Here is a 23,039-nt window from a genome sequence, read left to right on the forward strand (position 1 = left end):
GCCAGTGGGCGGGCGGGCGTAAGGCACTCCAAGGAATGCGAAATGCGGTGGGTTTGATTTGTAATACCCTCGCACGATTCCCTGGGTTGTTTTGACATCCCAGTGGCGCGCCAATAACTCTACATACCCGATGACAAGGTGTTGTATTAGAATTACTAAAATAATTTCTCCCAGTAACATTTTTAGTGTACTGAATGCACCATACAAAATGACCTACGAGGTGGAAGTGTATATGAAGTGAGTTGTCAAAACATTGTACAATACAATAACAAAATCATGGTTTGTACACACACTAGGCTAAGTAAAACCACTAATGCTCATTAGTAATTATTTATTTGGTTAAATATTTAATTGAATTAAATTTATAAAGTTGTTAATGCGATATTTGATGTGACAAAACTAATCAGGATAACGAGTATCGAAGATTTTAATGTGGAGCCAAGATTGGTTTCAACAAAGTGTCGTTCGTATATTGCATCCCAAAGTTTCATCCTCTCGGCGTGAAGTCTGTTGGTTAATGTGATTTCTGCCCCTATCATTAAAGATTGTTCATTCCCTTCGGTTGCATCAAAGGCTTTCCAATCAACGTTTGAAGCTGAGGGAATTCTGCAAACAAAAAAATATATATGTAAGTTTTTAAAATACACGAATGGTTTCGATGTACAAAAGCAATTGACTAAACTATACCCATTTCTAATGAAGTTCGTCCAAAGCGTTCGAATTGTATTTGCTGCTGATTCGTTTTCATTGACATTCCTTTTTTGTGTCTCTACTTTGTGTTCTTGTTGCGTGGTACTTTGAGTAAAGATATAACGCAGAGAATCTCCCTTTGGTGCTCCCGGAATAGGGTTCTGCCTGTCTCCCGTGTAGGACAATTCGTAAAAATAAACCGTTCCACCTGCTTTAGTTAATAGCCTCGCTTCGCGAATACCTGGATTTAAATAAGTCGAATCTGTGAAGCAAAGAGATAGTCTTTCCAATACATTAATTGATATATCACTGTCACTGAAGTATTGTCTTTTAACTTTTTCAATAACTTCTCTTTCTTGATTTCCCTCAAACCTAAGGTCGGTTGGTAAGATAAGTGATAGATTATTTCGAAACTCTTGTATGTCATCATCGTTTAAGTCAGTCACATAATCCATCCCAGCTTGGTTAGTAGAGCCTATCATTAGCGGTATGTCAATCTTTTGTGTCTGCAGCAAACCCCAAAAGGATTTAGTTATAAAACTATTGTCTATGCAAGGTTTGAAATGGATTCCTCGGCCAGATGTTATAATAGACTGTACGCTGCCATTTGCGTTAATTTTTCCGTCTGCTGTTCTTAATGGATCTCTATCGAGAGCCTTTTGAGATAAAGCGAAACCACTTTCAGTTATACCTTTGGAAATGTATTTTGAGGTTTGATTTACTAGTACCAGAAAATCAACTAATATGCCAGCAGTGTCAACACCGCTTACAACAATATTCGAAGCGTTACCACCAAAACCCTTGATGTTGTTTTTGACCCATTGCAACGCGAATGCTAGATCTTTGATTCCAGCGTTGCCTGGAACTGTTTCGTTTTGCCAGCACATAAAACCCAAAGCTCCTAGTCTGTAGTTGGGTAGCACGACAATAATTCCTTCGGAGACCAGTTGTTGGGGGTTGTACACTTCTGGATCTCCACTTCCTGACCCAAAATCGCCGTCGTGTATGTGAAAAAGTACGTCTGCATTTTTTACTCCGGTTTTAGCAAATACACTGAGTGTAAGACAATCATTGTTGCCTACATACTCGTCGTTTTGTTGTATTTGAGGACATTTAGAAGAATGTTTGTTCTTAGACAAAATCGTTTCCCAAGGTTCTGGCTTGACAGGCTCCTAATAAAGAGAAATTTAAAGGAATATTGTTACCAATCATGCCACAAGTAAATCTTAAGAAATCCTTTTACAATTTGAAGTCAAAATAAGCTAGACTTATAGTCGTATAGTTTAAATGCAGTTATAACTCTTTAATGCCATCGATTTTGTATGAGTAGATATAGAATATATAAAATGAAGCTGAATATATGATACTAACGTAATGGTCCTGCGTTGGCTAAATTAAATTAAAGTTAAAAGTCATTAAATTTCACACACGTGGAAAGATGTTCAATGAAATACCTGAAATGGATCATTGGTGTCGAATTGTCCATAAGGGATGTCAAAGTATTGTAGGATATCCGTTTGGCCGAGTGCCACACCACGAACAGGTCCATTCTCAGTTGTAATAGGATCTACTTCCTGCCTCCCGCTAACATTATTTTCCACAGATAAAGCGTAGGCCGGAATTAACAAACAAAGTAGAATTATCATTTCAACACGATATTGTTCAATATGCTCCGAAAGAGTTACCATGTGTTTGAACTGTGATAGTCAAAATGAAAACAATAAAACAGAGTGCTCCTCTACATATAACATATTCAATCACGTTGGGTACAGTCAGGTGAAAAGTTTTGTGTAGCTTCGTATTGAAAATTGTATGTTTCACTGAATTAATCATTTATAAAGAAATTATGTATATTTAAACTGACTAGCGAGGGCATTAGGGCGTATTAGCAAATCAGTGACGATGATGTGTCTATTTTTCATTTGTGTGTTAACATATTAACTTCAATCAGGAAAAGACTATTATTGTCTAAAGTCTTACCCAAAGGATCGTAAATTGGGATTAAAAAATTGTTATACGAACTTGTTAACGTGATTGTATCATGAGCTTTCAGCCTCTATCGAACGATCATCAGAAACACTTGTCGTGATAAGATAGACGTAGCTTTGTAAGCGCTTATCTTGTAACGAAATATAGGATAGATAATCTCTCATATTGGTTAAATATTTTGGTGGCTATATATATTGATACAATATATACTAAAGTTTTGTCGGCTCATGAATTTCCTTATTAATTTTAGCTATCTTAACTAATATTTTTTTCTCTTTATAGGTAAGCCATTGGTGAAACGTGCACTATGTTATATATTTGAGAAATTGACACTTTTAAAATCAAAAAGGTAAGAAGTTTTAATTCGCTTGATTGTTATGTTTCTTAAACCAAAAACCGTTTTTAGGTATTTCTTACAAATAAACATATTTTGTCAATATTTATAATAAAGCAGAGACCTTTTCTAGCTTTATTTAATTTGATGTAAACAAAATTAAAAAAAAAAATTGTATAAAAATTAATGTCTTCTGAAGAAATACTTTTCATATATTTCATCCCACATCTCTGCGTGTCGATGGTGCGGAAAATCTATCATTCTTGGCTCTGTCTGAATGTCCAGTAGTCGAGGCTCATAAGGATCTAGAGGGCTCCACTGATATCCATTATGTTCACTATTCGGGTTTCTAAAACATAATTTCAATAAATAAGAACTAGAGCCCTGCTGATTTATCCATGTTACTTTATATTTTTCAACTCTGACCAGTAGTTCCTGGGATAAGCACCTTTTACCAAACAAACAAACACTGAAGCTCTAATAATATTAGTATAAATTTTTCGACAGACATATATTTTAACCGAACATTGGCACCAACAGAACGATACCTATATAAGGGTGAATCAAATTCCAATATTGGCATAAAACAATTAAATTACTAGAGATGCAATGTTAATTAACTCCACAGTCCACTCCTCAGGAGGCAAAGCATGCGACTGAACTCCGGCTAAATAAACGTTAAAATTAGCTACTGCATTTTCTGAGCAACCTACAGGTTCTTAACAAAGTTAGTCCACAGCTTTGTAAGATGCTGATGAACTGTCGCATCGTCCCCGTCAAAGTCGACCACATCGTTTGGAAAGAGGTAGCCCAGTTCATCCGAGTGAGCGGCGCCAGTTTTCTCCACGCCACTCTCAATTTCTACTCCAACTCTTCCCGAATGTGAGAATTGGTAATAGTAAACCGGCCCAGTGGTTGCGTGAAATATTGCACTGCGATGTATGTGGCACATGAAGTAGACATCCCTAAAAGGCACACATTTTATATCATTGAAATAGTAGACTGTTAATAAATAGTCTACATATTTATCTAAAAATCGGAGTCGTCTAAATCAATACTAATCCCTTGTGGGACACAAGAAACAATGCTAAAAAATATATTAACTATATATACCACTTATAATCAAACTTTTGTCCTACAGCCTGTGTTCCTTCTACCGTTTTGAATTTACTTTAGTAAACAGTGCCTTTATAAGACGCACAATTATTAACATTCTCACCATCATGATGTGCCATCAAGTACCAAAGGGGTTCATTGGTACTTGTTTGAGTGGGCCTAAAGCAACATCCCCCAATTTTTTTTATCATCATGAATCAGAGTCCTTAGAGGTTTCTACATCATTTTAAAAAACATAAATTAAACCTGCTAAATTACTTAATTTCCTCATAAACTAAGTTTCAAATTACCTGTGGTATTCCAGCAGTGAACTGATACTCATATTATCTTTAAAGTACGCGTCCATTAGCTGTTTACTCAGCGGGTGCATTTCTCGTTCGTTCGTTAATTGTAACTCCATAGGAAGCAGGAACATCACATCCCTAGTCATTTTCTTTACAGCTTTTATCTGTTTTAACATTGACACAAATACATAAGCTTCGTTCGAGTTATATCCGATTATCGTTGGAACGGATGTAAATTTCCCTTTTATAAAGGAATTGAATGGCGCTTCTGAAAGCAGCGTTTCTTCATTTTTAAACGCCTTTTCCTTGCAAATACCAAATGGATAATATGGGACGTCGAGGTCTTCCGAATTGGATACTACATCCGGTATGGCTGATTTTAACAGTGACTGTGTTCCGTTCATGGTAATTTTCATGTAGTCTGTCTTATCATTTGCGTCATAGTTAAACGCCCACGGCGCTAAGACAGTGCCGCTTTGTAATATTATTCCATGATAAAGACCTCTGGCCATTGAGGAAAGGGTAAGTGTCTCCACCATTGCAGCGCCAAAGCTTTGTCCGGCCACGACCACCCTGTGAGGATTTCCCTTAAAAGCAACAATGTTATCCCGAACCCACCTCAGGGCGAGTACAAGATCTTTCACTCCAGCGTTTCCAGGGATTTGATCTTCCTGCGAGCACATAAAGCCCACAGCTCCTAACCTAAAGTATTTTTAGACTTTCAGTATTAGGAAAATAAAAAAAGTAGTTTTTAAAATTAATCATACCTGTGTCGTACAATAACGACTATGATGCCTTCCTGAACCAACTTTCCAGGATGGTAATCGCCGCTGCTTCCCTTCACCCAGACGAGAATGGGCAACGATTTCCCCACCTTTGGTAAATGCACATCCAATTGTAGACAATCTTCAACCTCTGAGCGCGGTGTGCAGTAAGGATCCCGGGATTCTCTTATTCCCGTCCACGTTGGCGGTATTCCAGCTTTCTAATTTCATTTAAAATGACAACACATCACGAAAAAGTTTATTATGTATAAACTAAAAAACTTAAATTTTTTCTCAATTCTTAATAGGTAAATTTAAAACAATTTAAATAGGTGTCAAATGTAACTATAGGTATGATATTTTGTTTCGAATCATTATAATAATTTAAGGAAATTGGAGATGTATAAATTATATAAGAAAAATAAGGAAGAAAACTTTGCTATTCATTTTTAATAAGGCGTCAAAATTATTAGCGGAAAACAAGCAAACTATGTGTCTTCTTGGGGCTAAATTGGACTAGATCTAGTCTACCAAAGTCGGAGTATCCCATAGATAATAATAATTTATTTATTTCAAGAATATGGTACAAAATGTTAAAGTAAAGAGTACCCCAGTGCTGTCGTTGTAATACACTATGCGAACATTACATATCATTTATATGAAGAATAAACAGGGTTGGGGATAGGACACAGCCTTGTGGGACACTGTGTTCACGGGTTTAAACTTTAAGGTCGGAACATGCTCCGTCGATGACGACCTTGATGCTCCGTTCACTGAGAAAGCTAGAAGTCCCGTTGCATAATTTCTCGGGGAGCCCATTATATTGAAGGCATGATAATCAACTATACCTTATACCTTCCATTTTCCTTTGCTGAAGCATAGGGCACGCCTAGATAAGAAATATACCCATCGCGTTCGAGCCCCCGCATCTTTCCCTGGGCCATCATTACAATACTTTGTAATGATAAATGCACACACAACGTAAAGGCACAATAAAATGTCAAAAGAGACATTACTCTACAACCTTCATTTACCACTGTTGCATGTAAAATGTAAAAACTAAAAACCAATAGAAAGTAATTGGTTGTGTGTTGAGATGAATGTGAAATGGCGCGCAGCTGCCTGTAACGGACCTCGTTTAGATTTATCTCATTCAATTTTGTGTTATGACTCCCTTTATGTGGATCGATTCCAATATTTATTTTGTACAAACTAAGTACCACTTAAAATAAATGAAAAATTCTGAGACCGTATTTAATATATTTTAATAACACTTCATTTCTTGTACAAATAGTCCCGTAATTCATATTTTACTTTATACCGAGCACAACTAATTTAAAATTTATATGCTCTGTTTACACTTTTAGTCACGGATGAAATATTTCCGAGCCAAAATAATTTTTTATCTTATCCATAATACCGCAATGGGTCATTATGAATGTACACAGGCACTGCCAATTATCAAATAGATAGTGCAAACTTTCCATAATTTGCGGTGCCCATCACCGTAACGCAGTGGGAAGGTAATTGATATTGTATGGGCAATCTAGATCCGATCAGTTTGTACGCGAAATCAGCTTGTACCTGTTACTACGTGTGCAGTCCGTGAGCTTTTTTATGTTTTCATTTCATATTTTTGATTGTTCAGTTGTTTCTATTGGAAATGTACATTTGGACTTCAAATAAACGTGTAATTGAATTAAAATACTCTCAAAATATATGAAAAAAATTTCTTTTCAGTCAAAACCGTAGAATACTCGACAAATATGATGCATTTGCAAATTACACAATCTTAATCTTTGAATCAAAATCAAATAGAGTGTCTATAAAAATGAATAGATACATTAAAAATACAATAGATTGTAAATATATTGTAATACTTAATTATTTGTTATGATGACGCGCTAATATAATATTATGAAGTAAAATTGTTGTTTTATAATAAATAAACCAAAAGTTTTAATTAATACTTTTATCATTAGTAATCATTCAGAATTATCACAACAAACTGTCACAAACACTCCAATGTCACTCAAAGGCAACAACTACTTACAATTATGATTGACTCATCATTTATCACATTTCGATACACATTAAATAAGTAAATTTGTAATACATACATACATCATTAATAATCATGACTAAATGAGGATTTCTATCCAGATTGGCCACTGTGATAAACACAAATTGGGTTTCATGTATGAAAAATATTAGATCGATCATAATTTATTATTATGAAAACGTAAATGATTATATAAAAGAGATCAAAATTTGGTACAATGCTTATTCTTCGGTCTAAGCCCTAATTTTATATATTTTTAATTATTCGTCGTGTTTGTCGATCAACGCAACGTTGCCCTTTCATTATAATAAATACATTTAGGCACTTAAATATATAAAACTTCATGCATGATAAATCTGGCGTTTTTCTTCTTCCGTAGGTTTCTCAAATGGATACATTTTTTACGATCTTCTGATGATGAAACACGATCAAATGAAGTGTTGATATTCAAAAAATCGTGTAGATTAAGCTTCTATAAGTAAATTTCTAATCTAAGTTAGAATAAATTAGTTCTCACACACACATTGACTGAAAATTTAAGTTTGGGTCTTATTATGCAGTTCTTCAAAAAATTGCATCATGTCCAGTTGGTCCTGAGTGATCTTCTCGTATCTATAGAATTGTGGGTCTCGAATGTTCTGGTAATGTATACTGGATCGTTGGTTGACCGACGGCCATACATGATATCCCTCGCAAGTGGGTTCACTGTAATAAACATATTTAACTGTTTATTGGTTGTTGAGTGTCAATATAAAAGTGAGAAGATTTTAATGTATATAATATAGTAATGGTGTGAAACATTTTCTTATGTGCACTGCATTATTTGCGTAACTTACTTGCAATTCATAAAGTTTTGTACGAAGTTCGTCATCCACACGGATATTGTCAAGTCCTCGTTGGCCGGTGGGCTGAAACCTGGCCAGTTTTGCAATGAATTTGTCCTGAAAATAAATGTCAGGTCTTCTATGTGAGCTGCCCCATCGAACTGGATTCCCTTCACTTTCTCGATGACGTTAAACACTGCATCATACGAGAACTGGTAGAGAAACATGGCCGCTGCATCGACGGTCGACATTCTCATTTTCGCCAATCGTAACGCGGGGTAGACGTAAAACATATCCGAGCAAGCGTTTATATATTTATCCATCGTCGGTTCTTTATTGAAGTATCGTTTCTCCAGTTTTTGCGCTGAATCTAACGATACCTTTGGTGGAAGTTTGTATATCAAATCAATAGGTAGCATCATAATTGGATTCTCTTGTATTCGAGCCAGCATGTCTAAATTGTCGAAGTTCGGTCGGAATGTTTCACATTCAGCGCTGGTAAAGCCAACCAATAACGGCAAATCCTTTCCGACGCCGTTGGCTAACAAGACTGCTGGATCGTCGTCGATGATTGTAGTGACTCCGGGTAAAGAAGTTTCTACTACCGGAAAGAATGCGGTGATCCCAATTTGGTCTTGTACTAACTTATTAGCTTGCATGATCTGTTCTATGGGCAATTGTGTAAGTTGATGATGAGCTTCTTCTGCGTCTGTTGTGTTGATGCCGAGGCTAGTGAGAAACAGTTTTCCCACGAACTGAGCGTAGATGGGTGAACTGGTGTAAAAGCTAGATATCGCCGTCCCACTCATAAGTATTGCTCTGAAATTAACGTATATTGTTGATTTGATTGCTCTTTCGCCTATGTTAGCTTTGTCACTAGCAAATAATAGTAAATTTTTGAATATTCCCGAAAACATTAAATATGCAAAAAGCATTTTATTTTGTTTCTTTTTCTTAATTGAAATATGCTTCGATTGCGACAATATCAAGTAGTGTTACGTACCGATTTTTAGATTTACTTTTTATTATAACAACCCTGTGCCCCTCGGCATTACCGTCACAATTAAGAAAAATGAAGAGACATACCTGTTAAATAGCCCTGCCGCGGCTTTAGACAGGGTTAGAAGGTGAACACTGACTGCTCCAGCACTTTGTCCGCCTAGGGTAATGTCTGCTGGGTTTCCACCGAAGCATTTAGCATTTGCTTTCACCCAGCGAAGCAGGGTAATTATATCACGAAGGCCGTTGTTACCCGGAATACTTGATGAATTAAGGGAAAGGTAGCCGAACACGTTTAACCTGAAAATAAATGTAAACAATTTTTTTTGCAACACGTAATTTAAATATATTCTAATTCTAATGAAATTACAAAAAATAAACAGCTCTAAGAAAATAGTTGTAATATTGTTTATGCGCTAAAAGTCTTCGTAATAGATTAATACGTGCAAATCCCACTATTCTATTCTACATAGAGCATGTTCTTCACCCACAGGTCGTACAAGTCCCGTAATTCATTCAACGCTTAGGAATTTCTTTATCGATTACAAGAATTTAAACGACACGCTGAATTCTAACGTGTTACTTTGCTTTGATAGATATAGACAATGTAATCTTCGATAATTTAATACACAGTGGAATCTCGATAACTCGAATGTGAAAGAGAATGCAAAAAAAATCGACTTAATAAGAACTTCAAGATACTAATGATTTAACTGCTAAAATTATATTATATATTTCGTATTCTATTTGCAGAGTCGAATTTGAATAATTCAACTAAAGTTTTGTAGTAAAAAATTTAATAATTTAAAACATATTATTATTTGGATTTTATTGCTATTTCGGGCAATTCCAAGTAAGACGTCATTATGTTTTACTAACTATGACTTACGGAGTCTCCGTTTTGAAATTAGAGTTATAGAGTATAAATATGTATTATCAATACTTCGCATTGAAATAACATATTGTTCCAGTTACAAAGTTTATTTAATTCGAGATTTTTTACCGCGTATTTAAGGGTCCAACGGAAGGGAATGGCCATTTTTTTCGACTAAACGAGGTTCGAGTTATAGATATTCCACTGTATATATATAATGGTATCAATCGCTTATACGACTACTGAGAATAAATAAGGCGCAACTGCGTTTCTCTGTGAATACAAAAGAAACAACATTTAAAGCCTATATTCTAGGTTTTATAAAATAATAAAATTAAAAAATTAAAACATCTAACATCTATTATGTCAAGTGACAAATTAAACATCGTCGATCAGACGGCAAAGAAGAAAAATATTAAATATAAAAAGAGTTTGTATAGGAAAATATTTTCCTTACATATAATATATATATATTATAGGTATTTTACTAATTCGAAATGACAATACTGAATTTAGTCTCAGCTGGCTCTCAGCGTTGGATGGGGCATTTTAACAGTAAAATGTTGTGTTATGAATAATTTTATTTTACATAATTCGTAAGCAGTCAAACCTGTCGTGTAATAAGATTCTATAGATTGTTTGCCGTTGTAGCAGTCACACTATTTTGGACAAACCAAGGTCAACATTTCAAATATAAATGATCCATGTGTCAGAGGGTCTATCTTAGCAGCGTTTTCGATATTAAAACAAATATGTATAATATATATTGTATATGAAAAATTATCAGAATGGACTTAAATTATGTAACATGATAAATAAGAGGCTAAACGGAAAAGTTTAAGTGTTATTATGCAACGTCCACGTGCTGAGTTTGTTTACAAACAAGTGCTTGCGCGAGCGCCGCTCTTGGCCCACATCAACATTAACATCCTTATCACTGCCCTACAGAACCCAGTCAGACCCGCCCACTTTATAATTAAAAGGCAGATATCAAAAACTAATTGTTTAATCCGAAATATAAAAAAGTAATGTTTGATAATTTGTTGATCGCTTACTATATTCCATTAAGTATTTAACACTCTACAAAAATTTAAGCTGTATAGAACGAAGTCATAAATTTTACAATTAAAATTGTTTAATAGTTGTTTATTGATTTGTAATAGATGTAATATATTAGTATATTAGGGTATATATTAATATACTAGCTGGCCTGGCGAACATCGTACCGCCTAACAGTCGATTCTTTACTTGTTTTAAATACTTATTCTGCTATTTGGGACACCGGTCTAGGTAAGATAAAAAAAAGAAAGTTGATAAGACAACAAATACATTATGTCAAAAAATTTAAATTTACCTTCCCGGAACCCCTCCACTAACACTTGAACTTTATGATATGGTATTAAAGTTCAAATTGACTTTTAAGTATTATTACGAATATTATGTATGGGAATATAGAAAAGTGTTTTTAGACTTTTTCACTCAATTTTTTAAATTTTTCTCTCCGTAAGAACCATCCTCGTACTTCAAAGAATATTATAAAAAAAGAATTGACCAAATCAGTCAAGCCGTTTTCATGTTATGTCGTGACAACGGAAAACGGGTTTCATTTTTATATATGTATATAGATTAGGGTCTATACGACTACCTACTGTGATAATAAATATCAATTTTCTTGGTCATTTTCAATTCAATCACTGCATAAACATTAAACATGTATACACACAGTGAACTGCAAGTATGGCCCATGTTTTTTATATTTAAATTTCAAAAAGTTTGTTCAGCTTCACGGTGCGACACTATCAAATATCAATGGATTGAAGTCTCTGCGAGCATGAAAAATAAAAATAAAATAAAGTATATTTACTATGGAACATAACATACAGGTATCACTCATTCCACGTCAATAATTTGAATCGGTAGACATCTCTACTCATCGGCAAAGAAGACAGAGGGTGTAGGCCGAGAGAAAAAGCCGGCGTAAAAAACTCTCGGTACTCTTTTAAAATAGCCAATCATCAAACAACACTTATTTTAAAACAAATATCGCAAATTAACTAGGAGTAGCCTGTCTAGCACGAGTCCCAGGCCCTATTATCAACTATATAATCGTTTACTTTATGGTAAGCCTTTTTACACAGCTTTTCTTTAATACATTTCTTAAATTTATTGAAAGGCAGAGATAAAAGAGCCTCTGGGATTTTATTAAAGAAAAATATCCCGTTTTCCAAAAAAGAATTACTAACTTTAGGTAGTCTAGTTCGGGGAAATTGCAGCCTGCGTTTGTTCCGTGTATTAACATTGTGCCTATGTTCTATTCTAGTAAACTTAACATTTTTTTTAAATACATACATAATATTTAAATAAATATATTGCGAGGGAAAGGTTAATTTCCTTGAATTTATCTCTCAGAGATTCCCTACATTTTAAATTATTATAGATTGCACGAATAGCCCTCTTCTGCAGGATGAAAATAGTTTCGACATCAGCAGCATGACCCCATAATAATAAGCCATAAGTCATTAAGCTATGAAAGTAACTAAAATAAACAAGTCTAGCTGTATCGACATTATCGATGTAAGCTGCAGATCTACATACTCGTCTTCGTCGTCGAGGGTCGTGAAATATTTTTTTTATATACATTTAAAATCATATTTGGTCGTATAAACCGATAGTCGTAACAACCGATGACGTTGTTATTAAGTACCTAATACAATAGAATTCAGCCGGGACCTTTGATTTTGGTCAATATAACCGGTATGTTATTCTAAATGTTGTCTTACTTACTCGCCAACGCTTTAATAAAAAAATCTATTTCCAACGTATCAAGCAAATAAAGCAAATTCATCACAGGTCTAGTATGTTTAAATACTCTGATGCGTGTACCGCGATTATTCTCTTAGATAACCTTATACACTATGCTTGCTGAATACGGTTTGATCTAGTCTACCGAGTACTTGTTATTATAAATCTGTGAGACTATAATAAACAATAATTTATCTCTCGGATTCTGTAATCGTTTTCGCTCATGATTTTATTGAAAAACAATATACGTTTCGATTGTTTTTGAAAATTCATACTAATTCACTATTAAGTACTTGATAACTCACCTATAATTAAATGTGATGACAATCATCTCTCGTTGCACAAGATATTCTGGGCCGTGGAGATCACTGTCCCCAGAGCCGAACGCGAGGCCGCCTCCGTGCACAAAGACAAAGATAGGAAGATTCGCTTTCTGCTGGTAGGGACCCGGCAGCGCATGGATGGGCACGTGGATATTAGCGTGGATGCAGGCTTCGCTCATATTTCTGGGCTGCATCAATCTACCATATAGCACATCGTGCTGAGGGCAAATTGGACCTTCCACTAATGTGTCTAAATATCCATCCCATGGTTCTGCCGATTGGAGCTCCTGTGAGATAGTCACACGTTGTTAAAGAAAATGTACGTTTACTTTTTATTAGTTACGTTAGACTAATCAATGACGGAAACTCATGTTAATAATTTTATGAAATATATTGTATAATGTTTCTTGTGTACCTTAAACCGAAGTTCTCCCAGCGGCTGTTTAGCGTAGGGAACTCCCCTAAAGCTGGCGTAGACCGTGCTGCCTCCCGCCCACCTTCGGCTGCCGCAAATCAAACCGCTCTCGATGCGCGTTTGCACGTCACATTCTGTTGACCTAGTGCTAACATGGCCTGAAACAATAGAAACTATCGTGAGAATAGATGCTATCGTGCAATAGTTCTTGTTTAGGGAAAACTCTATTCGCTTCTTGTATATAAAACAGTAAATATCATAAGGCAGGGTCGAATGGCAATTCTATTTTGGTATGGTTTGACGGCAATAAGTATTAATTAAACCGGTTGACACGTGTCGAGAACGACCTTAGTGTGAGAGCGAACCGGTGCGATTTGTATATTAACAAAAAATCGTTTTTGCTGCCGTAATCATTAAATTATACTGGTATATATTTATGTGTGTGTATATAAAAACATCACAATCCTAATTTAGTGGCAATAAAGAGCCAACTTAATTACTAAATTGTAAAAAAAAATACTAAATTGTAAGTAAATGAATTTCTGTACATTGTGTAGCGGACACCGTAGCACATGCTACGGAGCTACGAAAATAATGTGATTATGAATATTATCATTTTTTTATTATTATTTCTACATTTAAATAAACATGACTACACCACTCGACTTTTTTCTGTTTAAGTTAGAGATGAACCTTGCTAACTATCTCTCTTAACTAATAGCTATTAGTTATATAGCTATATAACGAGCCTACGGGACGCTCGAAAGGGGCAGTCATTGAAGACCATGGACACCCATTTTAGTGGGTACGTTGCCGGCCTTTGAGAAGTATACTTTTTCTCTAAACACTTCATGGAGGTTGTATCTCCCAGGCAAGATTCTCACTGGGAGTCGATTCCATAGTTCGTTATTTAAAAAAAAGTGTGTTGTGAAGCGGACCGTGGATAGCTTTAATAATAGTAATTGTGATGAGTGAGGAGTAAGCGTATATATATATATAAATGTATGTATATGTAACTTGATTGTTTCACGTATAATGTTTGTGACGTCTTGATAGATCACTTCTTAATTGAGCATTATGCACATTACCGTCTATAATGGTAACTTTTTGTTGCTTTGAGATTGTTTCGTATACAAAAATTCCTTTGCTATTTATTATTCCCGGATATGTTTATTGATAACGAAGAAATTGAATATATAATAATATTTGTTCGGAAAGTTTGCCCTGTGGCCCAGTGCAGTGATAAATGGACGCGGGGTGACCTTGCACTATCAGCTACATCTACCTGCAACATTCCTCCACTCGACAGTCTAGACCCAGACCGCACTTTTGTTCCTATTTTGCCAGTCAATGTGACTTAATTTCTTAGCATAGTTCTATATTAATAAATAAATTAACAAGTTAATAATAATGTGTTTAGGCCTGACTTACATTATTGTAACAAATTAAAATAATCTCGCTGATCGGTCTAAATATGCAAATTAGGTAACTACTCGTGTGAAATAAATTATATAAGAATTATCAATTTAATTCATTACATATATTAGAGAACAATTTATTTTTATCACCTGTCATAATTACGCATATTTTTGCGCATAATTTTTTGCAATACGCAAACAAATTAAAGTTTCCGCTCTTAGAGAATACATTAAGTTTTTGTCGTTCCTGATTAACAATTGCTTTAAATATTAATCTAAAACTTACTATTTAATTTAACGTTTGAATGAAAGTGTTAAATAAAAATATATTGTTATTCTTGTAGAATATCCATATGTAATATAAGTCACGGACTCACCGAAAGCCACACAGAGAACAGTAATTACGCTAATCACAAACCGCGACATCGTCACACACTGCCCGCCTCGAGCGCGCACCGTCTTATAAATACTCCCGAAATGTTACCACTCGTGTAATCATACGATGCCTCCGAGGAGCAAACCTCACGGATGCAACGATTTCATATAGAAGTAAATAATATAAATATCTCATCTACTAATTACGTATCAGTATCAAAAATTCAGGTAATTGCTATGGATAAGGTTTATCAATCAATTAATTGATGGAATTCAATGGAAAACACGTGTAACCTTTAAATTAAGGTAACATTTTGATTATAACACAAGCGATGCGATTAATTATATATTTTTAGATTTTCCCAATTCAGCGCTATCATTTGATACATATAAAATGAACAGACAATCTTTATTACTCTGTGATGCATTTAAGATTGTTGGCCCGAGATCTGAGCAGCGTGCGGAGTCCTTTGTTCTTCTAAAATTAACACATTGTTGTCTGACAACGGGAAGGAAATTTATCTCTCTTCAACCGTATGCGTTTATTTTCTCATAGTATTGATATGTTAACACCAATATTCTACAAAATTTGATGTTATTTAGGGGAACATAATTTTAATAATAAAATTGTCGTGTTGTGTTTATTATAAACTAAAGTTTTATTACGCAACTAAAGTGTTCTTTTACGTGTCCGAGTCTCAATTCAATCGAAAATGTGAGTTAGATACAGCGACACATCTGTGTATTATACTCTGTGGACAGATGATCCGCTAGCCACGCCTACGGTAGAGCCTCGATATTGTGATTAGCCACTAAGCCCTATGTCATTAACCCTCGCTTGACATTTTTAACTTTCTGACAGATTTCCAGTAAATTAACTAATTTATATTTAGACAAGTAGTAGTAGAGCCAGCCGAGTTCAGAATTTGTTATAGGAACTGATTAACGGGGATTTGCACGTTCTGTTTATTAAGAACTAAATTGTAAAGTACACTTTACTTTGTTCGTCTTTATTTGCCAGTCGTAACGAACACGAGGCGGCAATAAACTCTCGTGTGTCTGTCGTCTAGTCGAGTAATATAAATGAATGTTACTAAACAACTTTGAGGAATTAACTTTGAAAGTAAAATAAATACAGTCCTTCAGTCTCGAAGCCTTCCGCAGAAGTAACAATATTGAGCGAATTAGGTAGGAAGTGAGCTTACACGTGTCAACTGCAGATAACGGCCGACCCACAAGCGAATGAGCCAAAATTTTGGAGTCATTTAGAAGCTGATAGAGAATAGCGATGCACCATTATCACTAACACTTAATTCTGACCCGCGAATGATAAGCGCGATAAATTTATTTAAAATTTGATTGAATTATATATTCATGCAACATGGCAAAATGAAAAGGAATTCCTGTCTGTACATTGAACGAAAGATGTGTACATAAATAATTTAGTGATCTTATAAAAATATATTATTTTTAAGACCGTCAACAAAAAGCTAGCTGCATTACTAATTCAGTTTGTGTCATTTGCGTCGATTTGATCGGATTCCGCTTTCGGTTCTTCGAAACGGATTGGCGTTTGGCCACTAGTCAGTGAACTGATAAGACAATGCACAATGATTCCGTATAGTGACAGCAGGGATACGAGCCGGGTCGGGAGTCGCAACCTTTGTCTCCGCTATCTTCTGCATTGCCGGTGCAATCTAGCAAGGAAAACGAAACAAATTGGTATAATCAAATGTACCTATCGGTACACGTGGCGCCCGTAAGAGCCAAAGTTATGTGTCGTTAAAGTCGTGATCGTCACATATCGCCACGTGGAGCAGAAATCCTGTTATTGTTTGTCTCGTCCTGTAGAAACAGCGCTAACGTGACCCAAGATAACCCGTGCCATGTGTCCCAATAAGAAGATAAGTAAACACCCTGCGATTTGTGCATCTGCCAAGAACTGTGCAAGTACGGCTGCGGCTGATGCTTAATAGTCATTTCACCTAAACTCTGCCAGCTTTACGTTTTTGGCGATGGATGTATGACATGTTATTGGTGAACTCGAACCGTGCGATGTGATGTCACTATAGTAATAAAATAGCAATAAAAGTTATCTTATGCATAGGGTCAGTACTTAATCGCTCGAGACTATATAAGGTGGGTTCTAAAAGATTTATGTATTAAAATTATCGTGAAAAATACCTAATTAATTAGTTATTCTAATACATAGGCTATTTAGGTACTAGATGTCTTCAGACGAAAGCCTACAAATGCCTGAAACATGTCACGATAAAGTTACCTTAGCAATTCCTGTTAAAATCGTGGCGTCACTAACTAATTGAACTTCCTAGAACCCTTTAAGCACTTTACTCGTACTTTATAACGACGGAATCCTTATAAGAAATTGTACGAAATAATATTGGTTGTGCCACTGTATACCTACTACTTTAATTTGTTTAGCAAATACAAAGAAACTTGTCATTCCATTCGTCACGCCATCGTCTTGCAATAATATAATGAAATTCATGAACTTTGGATATTAATTTTTTTGCCAATTATACACCACGAAATTATCGATCTAACTTGCTACCGGATATAACAACGCCATAGGGAAAATTTGTCAGTAAATATTATTATTTCTCAATATTTCCAAATGAAACAACTTATCGAATATATATAAATGTAGTATAAAAAATCTAAATACTTTGCGAAAGAATTCGAAAGACTCATTTATAAACTATAACTATCCTACATCGAGCTGCGAATCTATAGAAAATTCTATATTTGGCAATACTGATATTTGTTTTTTTTTACTTTGAAGGGTTCTGATCGTAAATAAATGTATCGCCGTTTCGAAAGCCGATAGCTATATAGAAAGTTGCCTTTACTTAAGGCCCTTTATGATCGCTTAACTCCAAAAAAGTACATTGTTTCTTTCCATTTTATATATCCATTTTGATAGATCGATACACAATTTAAATAACTTCGCTTGAAAGAAAAAAATGCAAACATAGCCAATTTTTGACACTTTGAATTAATTTTATGACGAAAATGTATATAGAACATGATTTTGAAATTTACACGATATAATTATGTTATCGCAAGCCAAGTAATCCATTTCAGAAAAAAAATTAATCAATTAATGTATAAATTTAATGTTTAACATTGTTTTTACGGGCCGGCGCGCCTCAGTGCTCCAGCTCTCAACTGCGCCCCGTAGTCCACCTCGAGACACTGACACAGCAATTCGTGCTGGGATAGGGCCTTAACACATGATTTAATATCTACGGAATAAAACTAATATTGAATATTGATTCTGTATTTATTTTATTTTATCTTATGATTTTTTCCAGACGGGAGCACAGGATGGAGGACGAGGTGACGTTCCTCTTTCAGCTGGGTGTGCTGCGGGACGCGGTGTCGGCGCCTGCGCATCGGCTCACGCTCGCACACCTTAAGGAGCTCGCTGTCAAGTTTGTACACGATAAGGTAGTTGAAATTGCAGAACCCAACCCTTGCAATTCGAACCCCCATAATGTTATTAACGTAAATTTTCAACCTCTAAATTGATATAGATTAACTAATATAATAAAAGGTATATACCTATGTATGTAATTAGAGATTCTATAACCATCATCTACATATTTAATTATCTATGGATTGAAGCATGCATAGCTTTACTGAATGGGCATTGAAACAAGGGATTCTATTCGATTCTATTCGAATCGACTGGATCCAGTACGACAACGGTAAGTTTTCGTCTCAGTGGGTGGACCAGGGCACGGCACCTAATCAGTACGCTAAAAACAGATTAATAATAGGAAGATGATGGTCACTGTCTGGTGGACCAGTGCCGGACTTATACATCACAGCTTTTTACTGAATAGGACAACAGCGTTGCCAGATTTCTATTGCCAAGTATTGCAAACAATGATGTAGAAGCTCGCAATTCAACAACCAAGACTGGCCAATCGCTCTTTCCCGTTGCTTCTCCACGACAACGCACGAGCTCCCACTGCACGGACAGACAATCGCCTTGCTACAAGATATATACCGGATCTCGGCCTAACAGATTTCAAGTTTTATTCAAATTTAGAAAAAACGTTTTTAGAGCAGTGTTTGGCAGCAGGAACAAGCTGAAGCAGTACTTACCTGAACTAAAGTATAGTATCGTGCTCTGCTGTATATTAAGATCTGGCGCGAATAATGATCCTCAATAAATGTCGGTCCTGCGATTTTAGAACTGTGTATACTTTGGAGGATGACAAGTTTTAACTTGATTGGTCCATCTCGTTGGCGGACGTCTACGCGATCTTTTGCCTTCGGTTTTGCCAATCACGACAAGCTTCTCTAGGTTCTCATCGCCAATACGCAATTTTTTTTTAATTTTTATACTTATCTCTAATTTCATAGGCCTACCTAACATTTAAGACAATTGAAACTAACACAGTTGACTTCTGACAATCTGGTTAAAGAAATAAATAATTATTATTTATCTGGTATATACGTATAAGTATAAGTATTTAGTATTTTATTATATGCATATATTATCTGCTAATCTTCTTTATGTTCCGTTTCAGATCCCAGACAACGGACTTAATAGGCTATCAGATCGCATTCTACTGTTCCGCCACGACTACTGTTCGCCCAACGTGCTGCAGCTCGTCAATTCGTCTACCGATGTCACGGACGAGACCCTGGTCGAGATCGTTCTCACAGCAAACCGTGAGTATATTTTATTTCCGTGACAAGGAATATGCCTTTCGAATAGTTTGGCGATAATGAGTAACATTTGTTTTGCCCCTATGCGCTATCTAAACGTCAGTTCACCTTCCAGCAACCATATGCGACGGCGGTACGGAGCAGCCGGTGTCGCGGCCGCACGCGTTGGCCGTGCACTCGTACAAGGCGCCGACGTTCTGCGACTTTTGTGGGGAGATGCTGTTTGGCTTGGTGCGGCAGGGGCTAAAATGCGAAGGTCTATCTATCTATATATATTTTATTATATTATATAATATAACAAACATCGTTGACCTTAGTGAAGGGAGATGCAGTCAATCATTGTTTCCGTTTGCAAACCTCTATAAAACGGACACTCCCACTTTTTCCATCATCCGTTTGCAGGGTGCGGTCTAAACTACCACAAGCGATGCGCAGTGAAAGTACCGTCAAATTGCAAGACACCCGTCGTGGGCGCAGCCGCCGCGGGTACTTCCCGTCGTCAGTCGGGGGCGCCCCGCAGTCCGTCACGGACGTCTGCGCACAGCCACGCGTCGCAGGACGACTCCCTGGTAAGGCGGATAGCCGATCTGCTCAACTGATTCGGTATATTATTCTTAAGAATTCAATATTTTTTATAATTAATTACGATTTTTGTAGTTGATGCTTGTTTTATTGTATTGATTAGTTTTAGCTGAGCAAATTAATTATTTTTGTGATTAAAAATCTACATTCCTTCGCATGAAAAAAATATTTTGTATATTCCATATAGTCGTATACAATTAGACCGTCCGATGTCGATCGTGTATATTGTGATATTAATTTACTTTGAAGTATTAAAAATCCGTACATTTTACATGTTTTAGGTTAAGTTCATATTAAGCTCTACTAACGTCACGTATCGGGTGGTGGGTGGACTAATAACGATAACTGTATTTGCATAATAAATATTTTAATACATTTGAGACTTTTCTTTCTGAACCTCACCCACCATACAATACCCTATTGACATAAATCTATTCTATATCAAAATCTTATCGAGACATGCTAGGCCGGGAGATAGTGACACAAAATAGTGGGTCATTTGTAACCAGTACGCATACTGGATGCGTAAAATCAGCTAAAACGAATTGTACCAGCCTAAATTTTTTTTTCAACGGTCTGTGTATGATCATAAATATAAGTCTCATATCGCAATACCTGTATAGCCGTTTGGAACCGTCTGAAAAGTATGCCATGGTGATTTTCGTAAAATGTAAATGCACGACGACGATTAACTGTGCAAAAATTAGCCTGGTACAAATGGTAATTTTTTAAATTATTGCATTCGCTTGGGTATGGCGGCCTGTATGTCACACCGGAGAAGTATGGCATGACACTGCCTCTTATTTTTTATGGAATATTGGAAAATACTAGAATTTTTGTGGAACAAATCGTTTGACTTTCGTAATTAATCCGACGAAATCGACTTTCGCACACGCGATTGGGCCGCCGGTACCAGCGCTATGACCATCATTTTTCTTTTTTTAATTGCGTAATAAGACCCCTGAAGAACCGCCATACTGGGACAAATCACCCACTATTTTGTGTCACTATCTCCCGGCCTATGCTTAAACTCGTGAAAACCAATCAGTCGTTATTTGTCAACAATGACATGCAATGGCCATGCATAATTCCTCACCGTATATTCAAAAGAAGTCTTTTGAATATACGGCGCTAGTAGTAATAGCCGGCCGGGACGACGAGCTTGTAATGTCGAATCCGATGCATAGGTGGGAACCGCGAGCAAGCGATCGACGAACACGTGGCCGACGAGTTCGCTGGGCATCCCTCACACTTTCCAAGTGCACTCTTACACCAGACCGACCGTGTGTCGTCTCTGCAAGAAGCTGTTGCGCGGCCTTTTCAAGCAAGGCCTTCAGTGCAGGGACTGTCACTACAACGCCCACAGGAAATGTCTGCCGTTCGTGCCCAAGGACTGCGGCGGAGAGATACGGGATTTACACGGTGAGACATCGCGTGAGGGTTCTCGCAGAACGATTCACCGCTCGAAAACGATTGTCTTCTGAGTCGATTCTTTCCTTCAGGGGAGTTCCAAGACAGCTGCAGCACGAGCAGTGAAGTATCGGACGGGACTCGAGCGCAACTCGACGAGGAGTCTGACGACGGAGACGTGAACAACGGTGAACACGATGAGGTCTGCCTTAATTCTTCGTAGTGACGTTCAGCCACCTTCCTTATACGTATTTATATCGACCGAACCTTTCAGCCCGTTCAACTACGCAACAGTGAAACGGACCCCGAAGAAGAACCTCAACGCGATACGTCACCGAGTCGACCCAGCAGGTGACTGAATATTTTTTTATATATAACAGAGGGCAAGGCGCTCGATGTTAAGGAATACCGCCGCCCATGGACACTCACATTGCCAGACGGCCATTAAATAATTGATGCGCTCTTTTCTTGAAGTCTAAGTCAAATTGGTTCGGAAACCTGCCCCGAAAAACACCCGATCTAAGGCTTTCGCTATGCCCAAACTTACCGCCCTTAGACTCGATTGCCTCTGCCCACTCATGTAAACGAGAAGATCACCCGCTGAGCGACGACGACGAAAGCCGAGTTCACCTCGTGAACGTTTCTTTCATTTAGACCTGTTTCATAAAATTGTTCGTCTGCAGTGCTTCGTCGTCTCCGAGTGCCAACATCCCTCTGATGCGAATAGTGCAGTCCGTGAAGCACACCAAGAAGAGAGAGGGCCAGTGGCTGAAGCAGGGCTGGCTGGTGCACTTCACCAACAAGGACGCCACCGTAACTTGAACCCTCCGAATTATTAGTTTTATCAAATTCTCTAGTTTTCGCTCAAATGAAACGGGCCGTTAAATTTTATGCATCTCTCTACGACAGCAAAAGGGCCCTGGTTTTTTAAAGCGGCTTTTTTTCTCGTGACTGATATTTAAATGGTAATAATACAAAGATGAAAAATCCTAAACCATGATCAGCGCTAAATTCCTAAATATGAATCACTTTCATTTCAGTCAGTTTTCAGACGGTTTTCATAAAGTTAAACAG

The 23,039-nt window shown here is 36.6% G+C and overlaps 4 protein-coding genes across 7 annotated transcripts in view; 1 reads left to right on the top strand and 3 right to left on the bottom strand.

The window, feature by feature from the left end:
• The window catches only part of LOC125054815 (serine/threonine-protein kinase D1), a 30,122-nt gene that overhangs the window by 3,091 nt on the left and 3,992 nt on the right, over positions 1–23,039 (top strand). The window contains exons 2-9 of the mRNA XM_047656928.1: positions 18,605–18,740; positions 19,832–19,976; positions 20,089–20,229; positions 20,376–20,542; positions 21,743–21,977; positions 22,058–22,167; positions 22,240–22,316; positions 22,649–22,778. Coding sequence (XP_047512884.1) covers positions 18,618–18,740; positions 19,832–19,976; positions 20,089–20,229; positions 20,376–20,542; positions 21,743–21,977; positions 22,058–22,167; positions 22,240–22,316; positions 22,649–22,778 — 1,128 coding nt within the window. The 5' untranslated portion in view covers positions 18,605–18,617. The remainder of the gene's footprint in view (positions 1–18,604; positions 18,741–19,831; positions 19,977–20,088; positions 20,230–20,375; positions 20,543–21,742; positions 21,978–22,057; positions 22,168–22,239; positions 22,317–22,648; positions 22,779–23,039) is intronic.
• Positions 317–2,920, bottom strand: LOC125054818 (para-nitrobenzyl esterase-like). Its single transcript, XM_047656932.1, has 3 exons — positions 2,145–2,920; positions 688–1,862; positions 317–606 (listed from the first exon to the last, which is right to left on the bottom strand). Exons 1-3 carry the CDS (start codon positions 2,376–2,378, stop codon positions 363–365), a joined length of 1,653 nt encoding a protein of 550 aa, XP_047512888.1. The 5' UTR covers positions 2,379–2,920; the 3' UTR covers positions 317–362.
• LOC125054821 (esterase B1-like) lies at positions 3,136–6,748 on the bottom strand. 4 transcript variants are annotated; one of them, XM_047656939.1, is made up of 5 exons: positions 6,026–6,748; positions 5,181–5,398; positions 4,420–5,115; positions 3,727–3,978; positions 3,136–3,362 (listed from the first exon to the last, which is right to left on the bottom strand). In XM_047656939.1, exons 1-5 carry the CDS (start codon positions 6,188–6,190, stop codon positions 3,197–3,199), a joined length of 1,497 nt encoding a protein of 498 aa, XP_047512895.1. In that variant the 5' UTR covers positions 6,191–6,748; the 3' UTR covers positions 3,136–3,196. The 4 variants fall into 4 exon arrangements, with proteins under 4 accessions (XP_047512895.1, XP_047512897.1, XP_047512896.1 ...); XM_047656940.1 differs by having other exon boundaries at positions 3,362–3,978; XM_047656941.1 differs by lacking the exon at positions 6,026–6,748 and having other exon boundaries at positions 4,420–5,434.
• LOC125054817 (juvenile hormone esterase-like) lies at positions 7,135–15,354 on the bottom strand. Its single transcript, XM_047656931.1, has 6 exons — positions 15,272–15,354; positions 13,477–13,634; positions 13,044–13,348; positions 9,150–9,362; positions 8,076–8,882; positions 7,135–7,944 (listed from the first exon to the last, which is right to left on the bottom strand). The coding sequence occupies exons 1-6, from the start codon at positions 15,318–15,320 to the stop codon at positions 7,776–7,778; spliced, it is 1,701 nt and encodes a 566-aa protein (XP_047512887.1). The 5' UTR covers positions 15,321–15,354; the 3' UTR covers positions 7,135–7,775.

The sequence above is a fragment of the Pieris napi genome, chromosome 12 (assembly GCF_905475465.1).
Source record: "Pieris napi chromosome 12, ilPieNapi1.2, whole genome shotgun sequence".
NCBI classification, from domain to species: Eukaryota; Metazoa; Arthropoda; class Insecta; order Lepidoptera; family Pieridae; genus Pieris; species Pieris napi.